Source organism: Lynx rufus, unplaced genomic scaffold, assembly GCF_022079265.1.
Source record: "Lynx rufus isolate CCGP_SWC_20201006 ecotype Redwood Valley unplaced genomic scaffold, mLynRuf1.p SCAF_12, whole genome shotgun sequence".
Classification (NCBI taxonomy): domain Eukaryota; kingdom Metazoa; phylum Chordata; class Mammalia; order Carnivora; family Felidae; genus Lynx; species Lynx rufus.
In genome coordinates this window covers 77,932-102,263 of record NW_025814826.1, presented here as the reverse complement: position 1 = coordinate 102,263, position 24,332 = coordinate 77,932, and the positions used below count along the sequence as shown (strand labels likewise).

Below are 24,332 nucleotides of genomic sequence, written 5' to 3'. Positions count from 1 at the left end.
CCTACTAATTTCACTTAGCATAATACGCACCACTTCCATCCACGTAGTTGCAAATGGCAAGATTCCTTTTTTTGATTGCTGAGTAATACTCCATGGTAAAAAAAAAAAAAAATATATATATATATATATATATATATATATATAACATCTTCTTTTTTTATTTTTTTAACGTTTTACTCATTTTTGAGACAGGGGAGACAGAGCGTGAACAGGGGAGGGTCATAGAGAGGGAGACACAGAATCTGAAACAGGCTCAAGGCTCCCAGCTGTCAGCACAGAGCCCAATGCGGGGCTCGAACCCACGAACCGTGAGATCGTGACCTGAGCCCAAGTCAGAAGCTTCACTGACTGAGCCACCCAGGAACCCCAAACATCTCCCTTTTAACGTGATTATTATCCATTTCTGTATCGTCTTTAAAGAACTAATCCATTCTTTTGTGTGTTTTTATATTGGATTGTCTTTTCATTATTGGAAGAGTTATTTAAATGTCCTACATGCAAATCCCTGAGCAGATATGGGATTTTCAGGTATTTTCTCCTAGTTAGTCACTTGCCTTTTCACTTTCTTGATGGTGATATTTGAAGCATAGTAGTTTTTAATTTTGATGAAGTAAACTTAATCTGCTTTTGTCTTTTGGTGTCATGTCTAAGAATCCATTGTCAAATCCAGTCACAAACATATACACATAAGCTTTTTTCTAAGAGTTTTATCATTTTAGCTCTTAGATTTTAAGTTAATTTTGTATATATGCTATGGGGTAGAGGTCTGATTTTATTGCTTTGCATGTGGATATCCATTTGTCCCAGTACCGTTTGTTACAAAGACTAGTCTTATTCCATTTAATTGCCTGTCACCCTTGTGGAAAATCAGTTCACTATAATGTGAGAATTTATGTTTAGATTCTCAATGTTAATACATTGATCTATATGTCTGTCCTTATGCCAGTACCATATCAAATTTTATGAAAACTTTTTCCTAGTTATCTTGCAAATTACCAGTCACTTATGTAATAATAAAAAGTCAATGTAGTAGAACTAAACTTTGCTCCTATAGAGATTTTTGTTTCTTGAAGGACCCTTTTGCCAGCCTTTGCCTTGTTGACCCCATGACTCGATGTGAAGTCAGGCTCAAAAAGATAAAATGCTCTTTCTTTAGTGTGTTCAGACTTCTATTTATTTATTTATTTATTTAATTTATTTATATTTATATATTTTTTAGAGCGGGCACAAGCAGGATGGGGGGCTGTGTAGGGAGAGAATGAGAGAGAGAGAGAGGGAGAGAGAGAGAGAGAGAGACGAGAGAATTTTTAGCAGGCTTCACACTTAGTGTGGAGGCTGACAGGGGTCTTGATCCCATGACCCTGGGATCATGACCTGAGAGGTTGAGGCTCAACTGACTGAGCCACCCAGGTTCCCTGCCTGTGCAAACTTTTAGTGTCTCAGTCAGTGCTGCCCACTTTCATTTCCATCAAATCTTGGCCATAGGATCTCTTGACTCAGTCTACTAACGTTTACTTCATTATATTTTATTATCTCATTATAATGCATAGACTCATCCATAGTTTTCACCATCTAGGAAGGAAAAGATTAACTCTAGGCTATTCCTCTTTCCTGTTAAGCAATCTTGCTAACCCGTCATCTTGCAATTCACAATGAGATCCTCTTCTGACCTGGTTCTTGTGTGTAACACTGGTGTTAATCCTGTTCTTGGCACAGATCATACTTTCTTGGAAAACACAGCAGCCTGTTTCCCCTTCTTTCACTTGAATAGAAAGATATGCTTAGCTATATGTTTTAGCTCAGCGTATAATTAATGGAATAAACATTATATCATTAAAATAATACAGCTGTACAAATTGCGGTAGTATTAAGTTGATTTATCAGAGACAAATACTACATTGGTAATTTGAATGACAACAAACTTTTGAAGCCAACTTGTATGATATGGAGAAGCATTGTGGGACAACACAAAGATGAAATGGTCTTACCTCCCCACACAAAGAAGGTTGGAATAAGGTAAAGGAGAATGTGCAGTTAATTGAAGTAGTGCTAAAGGACAGTACATTTGTTTTGCTACTGAAAAGATGAAAAATGATTCCATGACATTCTCTTTATTTCCCCAGTGAGGAAAGGAGAATGAAGATTGAGTATTCAATGGATTAAAAAATACTCAAAGCTGCCTATTTCCTTTCATTGAAATCAGACCAAAGGCCCAATTTTGGTTATCAAATTGACTCTTTCTAGTTTTTCAACTATTGTGCTTCAAATCGTATGTCTCTGTGCTTCTACCTTAACTTGAGGGGACATTCTAAAGAGGCATTCCTTCCTACTTGTAAGAATTGTTGGAATTGAAGGGAATCTTAGAAAAAGATCTTAGAGACAGGAAGAAGGCAGAGGAGTAGGAGGACTCTAGGCTTGCCTCATCCCACGAATACAACTAGATAACGATCAGCTCACCCTAAAAACCCCAGAAATCGACCTGAAGACTGACAGAACAAACTCCACAACAAAAGGGAGAGAAGAGGGCACATCAAAGAAGTTCCTTGATGCAGAAATGTCGACTAGAAGAGAAACAGATCCTGGGTTCTGCAGAGGGGAGGGAGTCGAGGTTGTGGGTAAGGGTGAGAGAGAGAAACGCACAGGGGAACACACAAAGAGAACATTTCCCCATAGCCACTGGCTTGGAAAACAAGAGGGCCTGCATTTCGTGAGTTCTTGCAACCAGTAGTGCGTAAAGTCTGGAGTTTTCAAGGGCATCCGATTTAGCTGGTTTAGAGCCCTGAGGTACTCCACTGCTCATGGACAGAGAGCAGGCAAACAACGTGGGGGCATATAGCATGGGTACAGTGGTCTGAAGAGTGCCTGGGGCACACAGTGGGGAGATTAGTTGCTCTTCTCAGAGCACGTCCCTCAGAGGCAAAGTTCAGAGAGACCTGTCTGTAGGAACAAAGCCGCTGGCTGCCACCATCTCCTTCTCCTGCCCCTCACCACAAACATAAAGCCACCTGCAGGAAGCAGTGCATTGCTAACACTGGTTACCTAACTTGCTTACACCAAACACCACCCCCTTGCACACTGGTGGAACGACCTTTCTCAATCACTCTTGCTTGAGTTCCAGCACAGCAGACCCCTCCCCCAGAAGACCAGGACAAATGCCTGCCCACACCACATCTCCCAACCAGAGAGTTTCCCTTGGCCTCAGTTCCAGTAGAGGTGGTGACAGGTCTCATTCCATAAGCAGACCATAGCACACCTAGTTAAAACCCGCTACATTCAGGCCAGGGACCAAACACTCACCAGACCAGGCGACGAGAGCCTCTGCAGACGACTGGCCTAAAGGATAGCATAGCCAGAACACAAGAGCAGAACACATGCAGCACACACTGGTGACACTCCCTGAAGTGCTAGACCCTGGGCATTACACGACGTCTTTTTCCTAAGTCCATTACTTTCGGGAGCAGGTGACATAACTGGCTTCTCTAACACACAGAAGCTGGCAGATACGCAGACAAAATGAAAAGACAGAAGCATTTATCCCAAATGAAAGGACAGGATAAGGCCATGGTCAGAGACCTAAATGGGACGGATGTAAATAACACGCCTAATGGAGAATTTAAAACCATGATCATAAGGATATTCACTGGACTTGAGAAAAGAATGGAAGACATCCGAGAGACCCTTACCACAGACATAAAAGAGTTGAAGAATCAGAGATGAAGAGTGCAGTAAAAATGAACAGCAAGCTGGAAGAAGCAGAGGAACAAATTAATGACCTAGAAGACAGAGTAATGGAAAGCAGTGAAGCTGAAGAAGACAAAGAAGAATTATCCAATGCAAGAATAGACTTAAGGCACTCGGTGACTCGGTCAAATGTAAAAACATTCATATGATAGGAGTCCCAGAAGAAGAAGACAGAGAGAAGGGGACAGATAATTGATTTGAAGACACAATAACTGAAAAACTCCATAATGTGGAGAAGAACACAGACATCCAGATCCAGGAGGCACAGAGAACTTCCATCAAAATCAACACCCAAGACATACTGTAATTAAATTTGCAAAATATACTGCTAACATCTTTTTTTGTTTTAGTGTTTTGTTTTTTGCTTTTTTTTTTATTTCCGTGACAAAACGCAGACACAAGCAGGGGAGGGGCAGAGAGAGAGAGAGAGAGAGAGAGAGAGAGAATCCCAGGCACTCTCTGTGCTGTCAGCGCAGAGCCCACCGGAGGGCTTAAATGCACGAACTGCGAGGTCACGACTTGAGCTAAGATCAAGTCATGCTTCACAGACTGAGCCACGCAGGTGCCCCACTGCTACAAATCTTAAAAGCAGCAAAATAAGTCATTCACTTCCAAGGGAAAACCCACAAGGCTAGCAGGAGATTTTTCAACCGAAACTTTGCAAGGCAGAAGGAAATGGCATGATATATTCAAAGTGCTGAATGAGAAGAATCTGCAGCCAAATATACTCTATCCAGTAAGGCTATCATTCATAATAGAAGGAGAGATAAAGAATTTCTCAAACAAAAATGGAAGGAGTTTGTGACCACTAAATCAGCCTGTAAGAAATATTATCGGGGACTCTGAGTGGAAAGGAGAGATCAAAAGTGACAGTATAAAGGCAGGAAATGTAAAAGCAGTAAAAATGTATATTTCTGTAAAAAAAAATCCTCAAGGAATGCCCCAAAAAAGGATATACAATATAATAGCTTATCAAAACATGGGGAGGAGAAAAAAATGAGCTCTAACTTAAGTGACCATCAATTTAATATAGACTGCTACACACAGAAGAGGTGATATACAAATTAATGCTTATCATATAACAAAACCCACTAATAACCATGCAAAGAATAAAGAGAAAGAAATCCAAATATATCATTAAAGCAAATTAGAAAGACATCAAAGAGAGAAAAACAATAAAGGATTTAGAAAATCTCCAGAAACAACCACAAAACAAGTAGTAAAATGACAATAAATACATACCTGTCAATAATTACTTTGTATATTAATGGAATAAACACTCCAAACAAAAGACCTAGGGTGACAGGATGGATTAAAAAACAAGAGCCATCTGTATGCTGCCTATAAAAACCTCATTTTAGACATAAAGACACCTGCAGATTGAAAGTGAGGGGATGCTTGCACTGTTGGTGGTAATGCAAACTGGTGCAGCCACTCTGGAAAACAGTGCGTAGGTTCCTCAAAACAATTGAAAATCGAACTACCCTACGACCCCTCAATAACACTACTGGGAATTTATGCAAAGGATACAGGAGTGCTGATTCATAGGGGCACATGTACTCCAATGTCTATAGCAGTGCTTTCAACAATAGCCAAATTGTGGAAAGAGCCTAAATGCCCATCAACTGATAAATGGATAAAGAGATGTGGTTTATATATACACTGAAATACTACCTGGCAAGGAGAAAGAGTGAAATCGTGCTATCTCTTGCAATATGGATGGAACTAGAAGGTATTATGCTACATGAAATAAGTCACAGAAAGACAGATATCATATGTTTTTGCTCCTATGTGGAACTTGAGAAACGTAACAGAAGACCGTGGGGGAAGGGAAGGGGAAAAATAGTTACAGAGAAGGAGAGGGGCAAACCATAGGAGACTCTCGAATGCAGAGAACAAATAGAGGGTTGATGGGGGGCGGTGGGTAAGAAGGGAAAGTGGGTGGTGGGCATTGAGGAGGGCACTTTTGGGGATGAGCCCTGGGTGTTGTCTATAAGTGTGAACCACGGGAATCTACTCCCAAAACCAAGAGCACACTATACACACTCTATATTAGCCAAGTTGACAATGAATTCTATTTAAAAAAAAAATGAAAGCGAGGGGATGGAGAAAAATTTATCACGTTAAAAGAAAAAATAGCGATACTTTTGTTAGACAAAAGAGTCCTTAAAACAAAGACTGTGGGGCACCTGGGTGCCTCAGTCATTTGAGCGACCGACTAGGTCTTGGCTCAGGTCATGATCTTATGGCTGGTGGCTTTGAGCCCCATGTTGGGCTCCAGGCTGACAGCATGGAGGCTGCTTGAAATTTTCTCTCCCCCTTTCTATGTCCCTCCCCAACTCTCTCTCTCTCCAAATAAATAAACCAAAAACAAAGACTGTAGCAAGAGCCAAAGAATGCTACTGTATCATAATAAAGGGTACAATCCAATAGGAAGATCTAACAATTGTAAATATTTATGCACCCACCATGAGAGCACTCAAGTACATAAAACAATAACCAACATAAAGGAACTAATTGATAATAAGACAGTAATAGGGTACTTTAACACCCCATTTACATCAACACATCTTAACAAAAAAAAATCACCAAAAAATACATCTTAACAGAAAATCACCAAAGAAACAATGGCTTTGAGCCATACGAGAAAGACAGATATCATATGTGTTCACTCTTATGTGGATCCTGAGAAACTTAACAGGAATCCATGGGGGAGGGGAAGGGAAAAAAAAGATGTTAGTGTGGAAGAGAGCCAAAGCATAAGACACTCTTAAAAACTGAGAACAAACTGAGGGCTGATGGGGGTGGGAGGGAGTGGAGGGTGGGTGATGGGTATTGAGGAGGGCACCTGTGGAGATGAGCACTGGGTATTGTATGGAAACCAATTTGACAAAAAATTTCATATGTTTAATAAAAAAAAAGAAAAAGAAAAAGAAACAATGGCTTTGAATGACAGAGTGGACCAGATTGGATTTAAGAGATTTTTTTTCAGAACGTTCCATCTTAAAACAGAATACACGTTGTTTTCAACTATACATGGACTATTCTCAAGAATGGATAAAAAAAAAGGGCCTTAATTATTAAAAACAATACATGCAGGTTAAATAACGTGCTACTACACTGGAATGGGTTAAGCAAGAGATACAAGAAGAAACTTAAAAAAATACGTGTATACAAATGGAAATGAAAAAAAAAACAAAACAATGGTCTGAAACCTTTGAGATGCTGCAAAAGTGGTCCTAAGAGGGAAGTACATAGCAATATAAGCCTACTTCAAGGAGCAAGAAAAATTTCAAACAACCTAACCTTACACCTAAAGGAGCTAGAAAAAGAACAACAAATGAAGCCTGAAGCCAGCAGAAGAAAGCAAGTAATAATGATCAGAGCAGGGGGCCCTTGGGTGGCTTAACTGATTGTCTGACTCTCGATTTTGGCTCAGGTCATGATCTCACAGTTGTGAGATCGAGCCCCATGTTAGGCTCTCTGCTGGCAGCATGGAACCTGTCTGGGATTCTCTCTTTCCCTCTCTCTCTCACTCTCTCGCTCTCTGCCCATCCCCCCCTCATGTGTGGTCTCTCTCAAAATGAAATTAAAAAAAGAAAATAAAGCAGAAATGAATGATAGACAAACAAAAAACAGATAATACTAGAACAGATCAATGAAACCTAGAGCTGGTTCTTTGTAAAAATTAATAAAACTGATAAATTGTTAGCCAGAGTAATCAACAAGAAAATAGAAAAGACCAAAATAAATAAAACCACAAATGTGAGAGTAGAAATAAGAACCAACACCACAGAAATACAGACATTTACGAGAGAATATTGTGAAAAAATGTATGCCAACAAGTTGGACAACTTAGAAGAATTGAATAAATTCCTGGAAATATATAACTTACCAAAGTAAAACAAGAAGAAATAGAAAATTTGAAAAAAAAATCAATAACCAGCAAGGAAACTTAATCAGGAATCAAAAAACTCTCAACAAACACAAGTCTAGGGCCAGATGCCTTCAGACGTAAATTTTAACATGTAAAGAAGAGCTAATACAAAAAAAAAAAAAATGTTTAACCTGTCCTTTTCAAATTGTTCCAGAAAAACATAAAAGGAAGGGAAACTTCCAAATTTATTCTATGCCAGCTTTACCGTGATACCAAAACCAGATAAAGACACCACAGAGAGAATTACAGGCCAGCATCTCTGATGAACATGCAAAAATCTTCAACAAAATAAGCAAACTGAATCCAACAATACATTAAAAAATCATTCACCGGGGGCAGAGGCAGCTGGGTGGCTTAGTGAGGTAAGCATGCAATTTTAGCTCAGGTTATGATCTCATGGTCCGTCGGTTTGAGCCCAGTGTCAGGCTCTGTTGACAGCTTGGACCCTGGAGCCTACTTCAGATTTCTGTATTTCCCTCTCTTTCTGTCCCTCCCCTGCTTGTGCTCCTTCTCCAAAATAAATAAACATTAAAAAAATCATTCAATCATTCACTATAACCAAATGGGATTTATCCCTGGTTTGCAGGGGTGGTTCAATATTTGCAAATCAATGAATGTGATACCTCATATTAATTTTCAAAAAAGCATAAAGTCATATCATTGCAATAGATGCAGAAAAAGAATTTGACAAACTATAACATCCATTCATGATATAAACTTCAAGAAAGTAGGCTTAGAGGAACCATACCTCAACATAATAAAGGCCATATATGGAAAATGAGCAGCTAATATGATCCTAACTGGGGAAAACCTGAGAGAAAAACTTCTTAGATGTTGCTTCTAGTTATCTGCTTCTTCTCATTAGCACCATTGGTTGTTAATAAATTAATCTTAACATTTATTACATCCTACATTAATGGAGAACAATTTCTCCTATACAGGTTTATGTGTCTTCTCTCTTTTTTTTATCCACTTTTCAATTTATCATTTTTGTTTTTTTCTTAACAAACTCCCCAAAGGTTAGATTTCTTTTGTTCACATATCTGTTAGGAAAAGTGTGGCCAGGACAGCTAGTCTCTGCCCTGCTCAGCTTCAGGTGGGGCAACTGAAAGGTTTGGGGTTGGATCCATTTGAAGATTTGTTCACTGACGTCTGGTGGTTGATGCTGGCTGTTGCCTGGGACTTCAGTTCAGGAGGTAGCAGAAACACTTAAACTGACACACCTAGACCCTCTTTGTGGCCTAGGCTTCCTCACTAGATGGGGAGCTAGATTCCAAGTTAGCAGCCTGAGATACAGAGCAAGGCAGAATCGCCTTTTGTCACCTAGGCTTGGAATACACACAGGATCATAGTCACATATTCTGTTCATTAGGAGCAAGTCACTAAGGTTGTTCCATGGTCTTTTTTTAGTGGAATTAATATTAAAACCTATGGACACCTTTAAAAAGCAGTATACTTTACCCACTAGCCACAAATGTTTGTATTCCTCCCACCTGAAAAATACATTCACTCCCCTCTCCCTCCAATACCTCCTGCAAGTCGCAGTTATCATGGCATCAGGTTCAGGGCTTGAGTCCAAGATCTTACCATCTTAATCAGGTGCAGTGGGGATAAGCTGCCTGGGTTATGGTATCTCAAGTATAGCCCCTTGAGTGCAAGTGTTCTCAATATGAGGACTTGAGAATGAAAGAGACAGTTATTTACCACTCACAAATGCAACATTCTAGTCAACTGCTGAGGACTCACCCATTCAGAAAAAGAAGATGGGAAGCACCCTAGTCCATAAGAGTTTTGAAATATAGCCTGATGCATGCTGTCAGTTCTTAAGTTAGGACTTAGTCCTAACCACGAGAATACTTTCTCCATGTCTTTTCCCTTTCTTTACTCCTTGAGCTCTTAGTTCCTTCCTTTTCATAAGGAATGACCTGTATTTGCAGCTGTTTTTTCATCCTGCTTCCTCCCTGTGGGACTTCTAAGACCCAAAGGCCTCTTTTCATTTTGCACTATTTGGCCCCTTTTAGTCCAAGGTAGCAAATAGTATGTTTGCTACTATATATCTCTTACCTTTTTTAGTTTTCTGTAAATATTACTGGATTTCATGCCGTGTTTTAGCAAAGCGACCCTCCCAAGTCCTTTTGAGATAAGCTTTTCGCTTCAGGTTTCCTGTGAAGCTCTTACAGGACAACGCCTTTAAAATTCGTCTACTTTTGGGGCTCCTGGCTGGCTCAGTTGGTAGAGCATGTGACACTTGATCTCTGGGTGCTGAGTTTAAGCCCCATGTCGGGTGTGGAACCCACTTTAAAAAAAATCTTATAGTCTTAAGATCCTTAAAGAAATTGGAGGCATACCTTAAATCTTTCTGTTTTCCTGGTAGCACCCTGGAGTTTCTCTGAACCCAAAAGCCATTTCTTTATTTTAGCATTATTTGACAGTTCAACATGTAGAGAGGCTGTAAATGAGAAACAGATACTTGAACCCAGTAAGTCCTGGTTCCTTTCAGTTGCATAGTCTTTCTTTAGTTTCTCTTTCCTATCCGTTTTACTTTCAGGTATTTTGTAGCATGACTTCCCTTTCGTCCAGTGTCATTTTCTTCACTTGCTTAGAAACCCTTGCTGTCAGCCTCTTCACAGGCCATCAGGTTTCCACTAAGAGTCTTGTGGAGGCCCTTTTTGGGTCTCATTCTTACACTTTTCTACATGTTTCCAGGTTCGACCTACCTCCTGGTTCAAAGGAAGTTTAGTTTCAGGTTTTTTTGAATAGCAGCACACCATTTTTAGTATCAGTATCTGTGGTAGTAATTTACTGCTGCGTAATAAGCCACCTCAAAACCTACTAGTTCAAAACAGCATTTCTCTTGTTCACCAATCTTTAGTTTAGGCAAAGCAGAGTAGGGCAACTCATTTCTTCTTCATTTGGCATCAGCTGGCATAACTGGAAGCTGGAGACTAGAATCATCTAAAGGCTTGTTCACGCACGTGTTTGGCTGTTGAGGCTGGCCTTTGGCTAGGACGTTGGCTAGTCTCAGCTGGAGTATCTACATGAAGACTCACTAGGTAGCCTGGGATTCCTCACCACGTGGTGGCTGCGTTCTAAGGGTGAGCTTCCCTAGAGAAAGAAAGTCAGAAGGAAGCTGTATCACATTTTCTAAGCTGGCCTTAAAAATCACAGCAGTTCTGCATATTCTGTTCACGAGAAACCAGTTACTGAAGCCAGCATATATTTAAGGGGAGGGATTTTCACAGAAGTATCAAGGAATTTATAAAACCACCACATCCACTCACCTTGTCTTACCAATCATATAGAATGGATGGAAGTCGTTCCCAACTCAGCATCACTGAAACTCCAGCCAGTTTTGTTGTTGTGGTTGTTTTTGTTTAGTATGATCTCTTATTTTCTAGAAAGTAACAAAGGATTACAAGATAACAGTATTGAATTAAAAAAAAATTTTTGCCTCAAAAACATATTTGGATCATCCAATTAAAGTTTTATACTGGGAGATGTGATTTCTGAACACATCCCGGAGAATCATTTCTCCTGGGAATGCGGTTCAAATTAGCATAAAACATTTGCAGTTCAGAAACAGGCCGTGGCATTAGAAGCATTACTTATAGATTCATGAATTAGAGTCTTATTTCCAGAGTCTTATCTTGGGACGTATTTGTTGACTTGGGCATACATAAGTCAATATGATATTGCTAAAACTTCTTTAAAAGCTATGGAGTGTTAAGATGGGGGAAGGGCTAAGAGACTTTCTCCTAAGAGGGGACTTATTTTATGAAAGAAAGATATGAAAAAATCATAGAAAAATAAAAGTATAGAATCAAGTGCAAATGTTGTGTACTAAAGAGAATGATAGCAAAGATCTATTTCAGTAACACCTAATGTCTTTAACGTGTCTCTTGATTTTCTGACTTGTTTAAGGTTCCACATTCTAAGACAGGTAACATTTTATTGCAAATGAGTTTATTTAAAAATTTGAGTGCCTGGCTGGCTCAGTTACTCTTGATCTTGAGATTGTGAGTTCAAGCCTCACACTGGGTGTAGAGATTACTTAAAATCTGAAAAAAAATGTTCATAGTAGTTTTGAGTTAGACTCTTTTCACTCCCTTCCAAACTGTAGTGTTTTATTCATGCAGGCTGATGTCCTTACAACAGAACTGGAAACTACATCTTCAAAATGTCTACACCTGGACGCAAAAAATCAAGTTCTTCAACAAGAGTTATTATCAATGAAAGCTTTCGAAGAAGAACGTGAAAAACTAGAGAGCAACAACAAGAAGTTACAGCAAGAAGTAGTAAAATTGAAGCAATTTATGGAAATGAATATGGTAGAACGCAGTCAAGTGGAGCAGTATAAACGGGAGATTGAAGAAAGAGCACGACTGGACATAGTAGAAAAATTACACGAAGTCAACCTGTTTTTACAGGTTAATTGATTGATCTGTAATGTGCTTTAATTCATTTTACTGCAAATTACATTTTGGATAGATGTATTGTAGGGGTTTCCTCTACTTGCTTTATGGTAATTTGTAGATTTCTGGAGGCATTTGTTCCTCCCTTTAAAGATTTCAGTTTTCATCATTATTCCTACTAAATCGAGAGGATAAGAAAAAATGATGATTTAAACAACTAGTCTCACTATGAAGAGGAAAAGAAAAATTATGATTTAAACATTGCACTGTACTTGGATTATTCTTAAGATTATTGTTGACTTTAAAAATTTTCTCATTGATTCTATTATTTGAATTATCAGATTGCGTGAATACTAATACAGGAATGATTGAACTTTAATTTTATAAATCATGTTTAATTCAGTTGACATTGATGATAAATATTTTACACTTGAGCTTTTTTTCATTTAAAATTTCTCTCTGAAACTTTGACTCAGAACTAAAGGAAACAGGTATAATTAATTATTCAGATTATACCTATTTTGAAACTGTCCTGTTAATTTTTTTTCATTAGGAACAAGCAGCAGCTCGAAAAAACTTGGACCAGTTAAGAGAAAATGATCATGCTTCAACGATAAATAAAATGGAACTTAGAATTAAAGATCTGGAATCTCAGATCTCTACAATGAAGACTTCTCAAGGATCTACTAAAACAGAGTTGGAAACCTACAGGCAACTCTACCTAGAAGAATTAAAACTTAGAAAGTCCTTGAGAAATAAGCTGAACAGGTAAGTCAACACAGAATCATAGACAAGAAATTTAGCTTATTAATTTGCCTCTAAAGCATAATTTCTGTGGAGCCGAGATCATGAGATGAGTAGGAAGTGAAAGCCAACTAGATCGTGTTATTTTGGAAAATGAGGTTTCTAAGTGCACTTACCTTTGAAATGTTAGTCCAGGACAGTTTGCATCCCTTCTCTTTTTTTCGGTTTTACAGGACCTCTTCCCCCACCCCACCCCCGCACCCCCCGCCCTGTATATTTTCCATTGATCCGATCTGCTAGTCTTTAAGTGCATTGTTCGAAGCTTTCTCATTTAGAAGCATATTATTATAAAATTGCTTGTCAGAATTGCCCTAAATAGAAATGTCGATGAGTTTCTTTTTGGAAGATTACATCTTTAACCTAAAAGGTCAGGTACTACTACTACTCATCCTGGCAGCTTGGTACATTTATTCTCTTGATTGTGACCTTTGGTATGATTCCTAGAGTGGGCCTTGAGACAAACTATCCTTTATGCTTTTTCTACTTTACATAAAGGCATCCGGGTGAAATACAGAAAGACTCACACAGGGCTGAAGGGTAGTATAATTCCCAAAGTGGCTAAAAAGAGCACCATGGTGGGAGGGAGGCCTGTGGAAGACTGAAGACAGAAAGGGCAGATTCTGCCTCCAGTGCCTTGGTAACTGTTATAAGCTAATTGCCTCTGTAGCTGTTTTAGTTCTTTCTGATCACACGTCTGTCATCTCCTATCTCCCCTAGAGATTGTTGGTCTCAATGATTCCTCAGTGTCAAATGCTCAGTTTCTTTGAGATAAAAAGCGAAATGTACAAGAGTGGTGAAAGCAAACGCTTGAAAATGTCTTTGAGGGATGGTTTAGTTTTACATCTGTAAACAGGTTTACTAAATATAAGTAGGTATATATAATGGCATCCTGAAGGATCCTGTCAGTACAGCCATTCCAGAAGACAGCAAGTATTATTTGTTAACCCATGTACATCACTGATAGCCACTTCTCTCCCTTCCCTAACTTGAATTGTTAGTTAGGAATCCCCCTGGAAACATAAGTATTTCTTTAGAGCAATTTTAAAAGTATAATTTTAGAGAGTAGGTGTGCTCCGTCACATGTTCAGTGTTAAAACACTGTTCAATGGCAAATGCTATTTACTATTATGGAAACCTAAAAAAAAATGTATGTCATTTAGGAATGATTTAGGGGAAAAGAAAATGTATTTGTGTTTTTTAATCTTCACAGGGCTAAGGAGAGACTGTCAGAGAGCAATACAAATTTTCTTGTGGAGAGACAGCAGCACCAAACTTTACTCAGGACCCTTACTATGAGCCCAGGCCTGGAACCACCTTATTGTGGACATTTTGAAAATAATTTAATGCTCAATGGAAACTTTACTCCAAGAGGAAACTTAGTGATTCCTACCATAAACCCACGGCTGTCATATGACGACAGGGAGGCTTCCTTATGGAAGGTTAGTTATATTATCTGTTTAGTTTGGGTTTCAGATATCTGATGTTGTTGCTTTTAATTTGGCAAAATTCTGAGTTAAGTAACTAACACATACGAGATGAAAGTCAGCATTATATGTGCTAAGAAAGAACGGAGGTAAATTGTATATATATATATATGTATATAATATATAATATTATATTTATATAATATTAATATAATTTTAATATAATAAAATATAATATATAATACATTATAATATAATATTTAATATTTAATATAATATTAATATTAGTTATATAATATTAATATATAATATATATTACATATATATATTAGTCCCTTGATCTCTCATTTCTAAGAGATACTTATTTTTATTTTATTTTAGCGAGAGAATGAGTGAGTGCATGCAGGGGAGGGGCAAAAGGAGAGGGAGAAAGAGAATCCCAAGCAGGTTTCGTGCTCAGCACAGAGTCGAATGTGGGGCTCGGTCTCAAAACCATGAGATCATGACCTGAGTCAAAATCAAGATTTGGACACTAAAAACAACTGAGCCACCCAGGTGTGCCACAAGAGACACCTAGCATTAACTGTATTCAGTAAATATAACTAAACTTACCCATGTTAAATTTCTTGAAAAGCTTTCATTTAAATTTGATTTTGGAAAGTAAATGTTATTGCCTGGTAACCACAGGTACACTTAGATGCTTGGACTTATTTTCAGTTGGCAGTGGTTCATTAACATTTGAAAGCTTTGCTATAATCCAGTTTGTCCACCCCTGTATGTCAGTGAATGATCATCCTCCAAACACTTAACGACATATGAATGTTTACTATTTAAAAGAATCCAGGGGGGTGCCTGGGTGGCTCAGTTGGTTCAGCGTCTAACTCTTGATCTCAGCTCAGGTTTTGATCTCAGGGTCATGAGTTCAAGTCCTGCATTGGGCTCTACGCTAAGCATGGAGGCTACTCTAAAAAAAAAGAAAAAAAAAAGAATCCATGGTAAGTCCTTTTTATGAATTAAATCAACTTGTAACACTAAAAAGGTTAATTTCTCTTTTAAGTTAAAAGTGTTGCTAGTTTCTTACACGAGAATACATCTTTAATTGCTTTCTTATTTATGGCACTTTTTTCTTTTTCCTTTTTTTTTTTGACTTATACCACCTTTGTTTCTATTTTTATAAAATATCTTGATGAGTGATTGTAGAGCATTTTATAAATAGCTAAATCAAGCAAATATTTGAATTTTTAAAATGAAGCTTTTATTTCTTCAAATGAGTTCTTTGCCCCTTTGTCTTTTCTTTTTCTGGATCCCCTTGAATGCAAGTATTATTACACTGAATGTTGTCCCACAGGTCCCTTAACCTAGCCTCATTTTTAAAATTCTTTTTTCTTTTTGTTTTTCGGCTTGGATGATTTCTACTACCCTGTCTTGCAAATTGTTGATCTGTTCTTCTGCATCTTCTTATCTGCTGTTGATTCCCTCTAGTGTATTTGTCATTTCTGTTATTGTATCCTTCAGCTCTGATTGGTTCTTTTTTATATTTTCTATCTCTTTGTTGATGTTATCACTGGATCCATTCATTCTTCTCCCGAGTTCACTGAGCATCTTTCTGACCGTTACCTTGAACTCTTTATGAGGTACATTACTTATCTCTGTTTCACTTAGGTTTTTTTCTTAGGTTTTGTCATGTTCTTTCATTTGGAATGTATTCCTCTGTGTCCTCGGTTTGTCTGACTTTCTATGTTTGTTCTTAAAACGGTTCCTTTCAACTTTTTCTCTCTTTCGAGTGAGCGATGCTTTTGAACAATGTACGTTAATTATGAAGTCAAGGAAGAAGAGAATGTTTCTGTAAGTGTCGTCTAGTCATTTTTCTTGGTGGAGCTGTGACAGGTGACACTGGGTAGGCGGCAAGTAACCCTGCTCTTCTCTTTCTAAATTCAGAACACAGGAGACAGGGAGATGGAGAGAAACTTAGTAGCTTTATTACTAATAAACACTAACAAATTGGAGGATACGATTTAGGTTATGTTAGCCACTTTGGGCTTCCTCCCAAATCGGGCACTTCCCCACACAGTTGTAAATTGAGGAAACAAATGCTTGACCCCCACCCCGGGGGCCGGGTGCTTACCACAGAGCTGAGAGCAGACCCAAATTCATGTTACTGTGGGCAGGCACATCTTTTCAAAGAGGAGATCCAGAAACACATAAGCACTGCTTAGCTCCGTCTCCCAAATTCACCCGTTAGGTGAGTCTCCCTTCCCGTCGGGAGGGAGACAGAGATAAGTCCACATGTGAGAAGTGAAGGTTCACCTATAATTTCCGACTGGATTTAAATTATAAATAAAGTGAATTGTGTCTTTTGTACATACCAACGAATGATGAGAGGTTAGACAGAAGCATGCTAGAAGGGAAGGAGAAATCTGTGTTGGGTTTTAAATTTTGCTGTAAATAACCACACCATGGGTTCACTCATTTGTTGATCGATTTTGACAAAACAAATTTTCTTTGGAAGGAAAAAATAATGCTTTCAGGAAGAATTTCCTCAGTTTCAGCTTGCTTGCTTCACCTAAAGATTTTCTCTTTCAAGTTCTCTGTCCTGTGGTTTAAAAAAGTTGTGCTTGGGGTGCCTGGGTGGCTCAGTCGGTTAAGCGGCCGACTTCAGCTCAGGTCATGATCTCGCAGTCCTTGAGTTTGAGCCCCGCATCGGGCTCGGTGCTGACAGCTCAGAGCCTGGAGCCTGTTTCAGATTCTGTGTCTCCCTCTATCTGACCCTCCCCCGTTCATGCTCTGTCTCTCTCTGTCTCAAAAATAAATAAACGTTAAAAAAATTTTTTTAAAAATTTAAAAAGTTGTGCTTAAAAATTGACGGCTACTAAAAGGAGTTAACATAATTTCTGTTCCTTTATTTTCATTCATGACTTTAACATTTGTAATTTAGTTAGAGAGCTACTATTGTGTGCCTCAAACCTAAGCATTACTGAGCCACATGGCAAAGTTTTATGTATTCATTTTCTCTGAGTTATACTTTAAATACACGTATTTTTCCTGACTATGAGGAAGTAACTGGCATATAACTATAGGCTTGGTAAGACCACAAGTGTATTCCTGGTCTGCATCTAGTTGGTTTCATGACCTCAGGCAAAGTACACTCTCTCTGAGACCTTTTTGTCTATTACGCAAAATTCGGGATTTTGACTAAATTAGTGACTTTTATATCTTCAAAATAATTTTTTTTCAAACAATAGAACGTAGTTTTTTTTTTTTTGCATTAAACTGTATTGTGTAAAACAGAGAGAAATAGAGCTGTCTAACTAAAGGAGAGATGGAGACTACGGCTGTGACTTCCTTGTCCCTCAATCCTGCAGTGTCCCCAACCGAACCTTAGATTTCTATGGGCCATAATTGTATGTTAACAGTTAATGAGAAAATCCTTCTAATTAAAAATCCTTTAAAAATGTTCTTTGAATTAAAATTTGCTGATATATAGTTTTTCTGTGTATAATTTTCTCACCCTCTTATATTTTGGATCAATGGAAAGGTATACACAAGAGTACACATGTGTTCTAATTCATGGACTGGAAAGCTATTTTCACCATCGAAACACAGTTTTTACCTAGATATAAACATAAAGGTCACAGAGGTAAATATTTAGGAAAAGAGCTTTTGGGGAAAAGATGCAACATTACCTTGGTAGCTCCTTAAGTCATGTCATATAAAAAACGTGGTTTATATTTTATATCGTATTTATTGATGGTAATATAATATTGTTTGAATAAAGCCTTCCCCCATCACCTGGTATTGAGTTATTAGTTTTATAAGTCTGGTATAGTCATGTTGCCCCATTCATTTTATAAGGCCTGAATATAATGCTATTGTCAAAAAAGTGTTATGGTTCCTCAAAAACTTAAAAATAGATATTCATTAATTCCACTGCTGCGTATTTACCCAAAGAAAATGAAAACACTAATTTGAAAAGTTGTATGCATCCCTATGTTCATGGAAAGATTGTTTGCGATAACCAAAATAGGGGAGCAACCTAAGTGTCCATGGAGAGATGAATGGATAAAGACAATGTGTAATATGTATACAATGAAATATAGCTCAGCTATCAAAAAGAATGAGATCTTGCCATTTGTGACAACATTGATAGACGTAGAGGGTATTATGCGAGGGGAAATAAATCGCAGAAAGACAAATAAATACCATCTGATTTCACTTACATGTGGAATATAAAAAAAACAAAACAAGTGCACAAACAGAATCATAACTACAGAGCACAAATTGGTGGTTGCTAGAGGGGCGGTGGGTAGAGAGGTATGGACAAAATAGATGAAGGGGAGTAAGAGGTACAAATTCCAGTTATAAAGTAAATAAGTCACAGGAATGAAGAATACAGCATATGGAATATCGTCAATAATATTGTATTAATGTTGTATGGTGACAGAGGGTAACTACATGTACGGTAGCAAGCATAGCATAGTGTATACCATGGTCCAATCTGAATTTGTATACTGAAAAACTAGTGTAACATTGTATGCCAACTATACTTCAATTAAAAAAAGGTATTAGGGAAAACAGTCTCTGAAAATATTGGGAAGCATGTCAGCCAAAACATTTGTCCTCACACCTAAGTTTGTAAAGACATTGGAATCCTTATCACCACAGTGTTGATTATGTTCTGTACACTATTTTGGAGCCCGTTTGGGGCATTCAGGGAGAGGCTACCTTGTCTAAGAAAGATGTAAATAAGTACATTCTAGACAGGAACAGTTGTAATATACAGTTGACCTTTGACCAACATGGTTTTGAACTGTGTGGGTCTACTTTACTTACACATGGATTATTTTTGGATACTGTACAGTACTGTAAGTGTATTTCCTCTTCCTTCCGTTTTTCTCAATGTCATTTTTCGCCCTAGCTTATTCTACTGTACAAAACATGTATGAATCGACTGTTTATTTTACCGGTAAGGCTTCCGGTCAACAGTAGGCTATTAGTAATTAAGTTTTGGGGGGATGAAAAATTATATACAGGTTTTTGACTGTACCCCACCCCTGTGTTATTCATGGGTCACCTGTAGTTGGAAATATTCGTACACATTTCATAAGTGGATAACCATAACTTTAATAAGTCAAGTGTTTCAAAACTTGGTCCTAATTTGGAGAAAGGAAACAAAGTTACAATTGAAAATTGTATGTTGTTTTCCTTATCGCTAATGGAGAAAGTTATAAATCAGAAGCTAAGTTTGGAAACTGTTGTAACCCCCTATTTTTCCTTTCTTCAAAGCGATTTTCTGAAATCTTTGTGTGCATATGAAAGGAAATAAGTGTTTTAGTCATAATACAGATAGCAAAACATTTTTACTCAATTTTTGCCAGTAGAATTTCCACATGACAGTAAGACAGTCCCACTTTCTTCATTTTATATGTATTTAAGAGTCAGTCCTGGAAAATTAACAGCAAAAAGCATTCCTTCAAATTTTGGTTTTCTACAAGTGAAAAAATGGAAAGCCCATTTTAAGGAACAATTCATTAAGGTAAAAAACTGATTAAACTTTCATAAATGGCAGTATTTCTAATCATTTCCAAGTAATAATCCAGCATACAATATGATTCTTGTTTAAACTTTTTTGTCCCAGTAAGATCCAACATCACATTTCAAGATTATACATATTCAATAGATCAATATTAATTGTGCTTTTTATCAGACTCACATAAATAGCATTATATATATATATATATAATGTACACATATTATATATATTAATATAATACACATAATACATTATATATATAACATACACATATTATATATACGTATACACACACACACGTATATATGTATACATATATACGTGTGTGTGTGTATGTGTATGTGTGTGTGCATGTATGTATGTATCTGTTCTCCGTTATCTAAAACTAAAATAAAATAGGTAGGAATTTATTTTATTCATGTGATAGTTTTTCTGTTTAAGCAATCCCTAACTTTGGTTTAATCTCTACAAGTATTAGTTCAAGACCACATGTCCTAAGCTATATATAATCCCTACCATGTCTTTTGTTTACCTTACACATTCTAAATAATATTTGGCTTATTTCAGACGCGGCAGGAGTTGGAGGAAAGAATAACCAGAGAACTAGAAGAAGGTATGTTGCCAAAATGTATGAAAGTAGATATCATTGATTTCTGAAATAAACTATAAATAGTAAATGGCATCCCTTTCCGTTGTTTGGAGAATAGATACTACATTCACATTTTTTGTACATATCTAATAAAAAATGTAAAAGCACGAGCATAATGAAGAACACACTTCTTCCTCATTTAGTCCTCATGTGTCATAGCTCTTTTAAAATCTCCCACAAGTCTAGGGGCAAGCAGGTGGTTCAGTCGGTTGGGCGACTGATTTCAGCTCAGGTGGGTTCAGGCCCCACAGAGGGCTCTGTGCTGAAAGCTCGGAGCCTGGAGCCTGCTTCAGATTCTGTGTCTCCCTCTCTCTGTGCCCCTGCCCGCTTGTGGTTTGCCTCTCTCTCAAAAATAAATAAACGTTAAAGAAGTGTTTTCAATCTCCCTAAGTCTATATCTGTTATTATTTCTGGCGACAATCTTCCTTCACTGGTGCCATCCCTATGGAACTGTCAACCTGCACAAGTCTCAGAAAAGGTGTGCTTTATCAAATTGTCGTTTCTGCTAGTGATAGAAGACCCAAAATGCCAAAGTCATCCTAGTAATGCTTGGTTAAGTAATTAGAGGTCATATAGCTGCCATTGACAGGTAACGGGTTTCAATCATCACTCATTGATTTTGTCATTGCTTTTGCCCTTGGGTAAAACTTCAAATTCCTTAGCATGGAATGAAAACACCCAAATCAGTTTGCTTCTTGCCAGATCATTCAGCCTTGTCTCTCACTCTTTGCCCTACTCTGCTGCTTTGCTCTAGCACCTTGTCAAACTAAACTACTCACAATTGCACAAGTGTTCTTCCTCACTTCTAGCTCTTTGTATGTGCTTCTTCCCTCTCCCTAGCATACTTTTTCCTTGTCCTTCAGGTATCAGCTGACATATCACCTTCACCAAAGAGCAGACAATATTGACACAAAACTGGGATGTCCCTTCCGTATGTTCCAGTAGTGCTGTGTTTTATACCTGTCACTTACATCTGTATACTTGGCTCTGGAAATGCCTGTTTGATTTTTCCGTTTATAGTTTATGATTGTTCAGGGTGGACTGTGTCCTCATCTTGTAATTTCACCTTGTAATGAAAAAACCAGAAACTCTGATATTTATCCACAATAGCAATTAGTTCAGTGTGCAACCCTGAGCAAAATATATTTAATACTAACCTTGGGTTTCATATTGCAGTTGTACGTAGGTATTTTTCATTTTGCTTAACACTCATAAAGGCCCCAACTTTCTTTTTTTCTTTTCCTTTTCTTTTTCTTTTCTTCTTTTTTTTTTTCATCAGTTGTAGTGAAAATTATTTTGGAGAAAGAAGATAATTCTTTCTTTTCCTTTTCAGCTGCTACCGAATTTGAATGAGGATCCTGTAGAACTCCTTTAGTATCTACGGATGATTCAATTCTAAATCAAGATCCAGTATGGAAAGCGTCACGAGAATATGTACAGATTTTGAACAAAAATTATATGATTTGAAAAATAAATAGAAAAAATTTACTGGATGCTTACCAAACATTTTCATTGTTTCCCAATTGAACACACTATATGGTAAAGTCTTGATTAAAGGAAAATGTTTTTGTATCATATGTGTGTAATGAAAATCTTTATAATATTTTAAACTATGTTTCTTGGCATCTCATTAACTTTTAAGCACATTTTGTACGTGGAAACCAGCACTAGAGGGTTTTAGCACCATCAGACTGCTCCACTACCAGCCGTTTGAACAGCACCCAAACAACCAAGTTGTCATTAACACTTCAGTAGTGTTCATGGATGGCTTTTTGTGTTTTCCAATTTTTATGACTATATGTGGGCCTAAAGATTTAGACATTATTTTGATGTATTCCTGCTATGGCTATTGCCAATGTTTATACATACTACAATTTTTTTATAGTGCCATAGAACCTATCTATAATTTTAATTGTAAACACTGATTCGTAGCTCTTTCCACATGGAGAAATAAGATTTACCTAAGGCTTTTCACCTTTTCTATTTATTTATTTATTTATTTATTTTTGAATTGCTTTTTAGAAACAAAGTTAGAGAAAAGAAAAATTAGAGAGAAAAAAAAAAGAACCCCCCCCCCTGCCCCAGAGCCATTTGCAAGTAAATTGCTAATGGGATGCCTGATTCCTGTAGCATTTAAATCCTACAAGTCAGTACATTCCACATAACTACCATACAACCGTCACAATAAGAACATTAACTCTAATACATTCGACTCTTAAACAATGGGGTTAAGGGCTCTGACCCTGCCCCCCACAGTCAAAAAGCCATGAACAACTTTTGACCACCAAAGACTTAACCACTACTACTACCAATAATCTTTTGTATATGTATCATACTCTATTCTTAAAATAAAGTAAGCTACAGAAAAAAATACCATGAAGAAAATTATGAAAGAAAATACATTTCCAGTACTGAAAAAAAAAAAAAATCTGTGTGTAGTCAGTGCACCCATTAAAACTGTTTTGTTCAAATGTTCAGTATAATTCTATCATTTATTCCTCATAATTCTTTTTAAGTTTGGTCACTTATCTGTAGTATACGTTATACCAAGGAAGGTCCTGTTCAGAGCCATGTATTGAATTCAGTTGTATGTCTTAGTCTCTTTCACTCTAGAACACTTCCTTTGTCTTTCCTTGACTTTCATGACTTTTAACCTTTTGACGACTAAATTCCAGTAATGTGGAATGTCTTTCAATGTGGATTTTTCTTAGGTTTCCTTATGGTAAAATTCAGACCATACATGTTTCACAAGAGTATCACTACAACCTACTCTTTGCATCCTATCATGTGACCTACAATTTTGAATTGTCCCCATACTGGTGATGTTAATGTTGGCCACCGGAGGTAGTATCTGCCAGGTTTCTCACCTGGAATGTTAACTTTCCACTTTCCAATTATTTAGTATTTTATGGGGAAGTACTTTGAGACATGTAAATATCTCCTTTCTCAGACACCCTGTGCCAGGCCACCTCTTCTGCAGATGATTTGCCCCCCTGCAGGTTCTGAAAACCCATGCTGGGCTATTCTTCCCCTGTGCAGATGCCTCCCTACCCTGTTCAGTCTGTGATACTTCATTATTCTATACCATTCACCTTTCAGGATTGCTCTCACTTGAGCTCCAACACTGTGCAGGGTGACTGTCCTACACGTAATGCCTTCCCCATTCTAAGCTCCAACACCTCACTCTGGACCCCCACAACTCCATGCCTCTGTTTCTAGGACTGGGAACTAAAATGTTGGGGATGATAAAGAGGAAAGGAAGGAAGGGCTCTACAGGTCCTTTATAATCAACTTGGCAAGCTCTCCAAAGCCGTTTCTCTTTGGAATTGCATCGAATCGGCCAACAGTTTGTAAGGAAAGAAATTTCTTATACTGATTTTTCCAAAGAACTAGTCTTTTAATTATCTAAGCTTATTCCCCACAATATATTGTTTCTTACTCGAGTGTTTTGTCTGCAGATTCTTTTGGATTTGGTACATGCAGTGACATATAATCTATAAATAGTGGCATTTTTTCCCAATTCCTAGAGCTTTCATTTTTTTTTCTTTCCTACTACAAGAATGACGTTGAGTAAATGTGAGGATAGTGAGCGTTCATGTCTTCTTGAAATTGCAACATGTAAAAGTAGTTTTCTGTAACTATGTAGATAGCGGGGTTTTTAAAAGTGTATGTCTTTTATTAGTCTCTTAGTTTGCTCTTGCCGTTTACAACAGATCACCATCAACACAGTGTCTTAAAGCCCCACACATTTATCTCACATTTTTATGGGTCAGAAGCTAAGCAATGGCTTAGCTGAGTCCTTTGTTCAGGTTCTCACAAGGCTGTAGCCAAGGTG

The 24,332-nt window shown here is 37.6% G+C and overlaps 1 protein-coding gene and 1 long non-coding RNA gene across 10 annotated transcripts in view; one reads left to right on the top strand and one right to left on the bottom strand.

Moving 5' to 3' along the window:
- The window catches only part of LOC124507605 (ankyrin repeat domain-containing protein 26-like), a 705,441-nt gene extending 683,293 nt beyond the window's left edge, over window positions 1–22,148 (top strand). Inside the window, 5 exon segments of the mRNA XM_047073901.1 lie at window positions 11,815–12,105; window positions 12,644–12,858; window positions 14,105–14,333; window positions 20,416–20,461; window positions 21,831–22,148. Of these exon segments, the coding sequence (XP_046929857.1) occupies window positions 11,815–12,105; window positions 12,644–12,858; window positions 14,105–14,333; window positions 20,416–20,461; window positions 21,831–21,964 (915 nt within the window). The 3' untranslated portion in view covers window positions 21,965–22,148.
- The window catches only part of LOC124507616 (uncharacterized), a 156,930-nt gene that overhangs the window by 123,252 nt on the left and 9,346 nt on the right, over window positions 1–24,332 (bottom strand). For 2 of the 9 annotated variants that reach the window (XR_006961050.1, XR_006961044.1), the window contains exons 1-4: window positions 21,469–21,630; window positions 10,960–11,072; window positions 10,396–10,783; window positions 10,027–10,127 (exon numbers count right to left, since the gene is read on the bottom strand). This is a non-coding gene — a long non-coding RNA (uncharacterized LOC124507616). Of the gene's footprint in view, window positions 1–46; window positions 89–9,742; window positions 10,128–10,395; window positions 10,784–10,959; window positions 11,073–14,930; window positions 15,144–16,443; window positions 16,947–21,468; window positions 21,631–21,654; window positions 21,736–24,332 lie in introns of those variants that run through there. The other 7 variants (XR_006961047.1, XR_006961049.1, XR_006961048.1 and 4 more) reach the window with 7 other exon arrangements.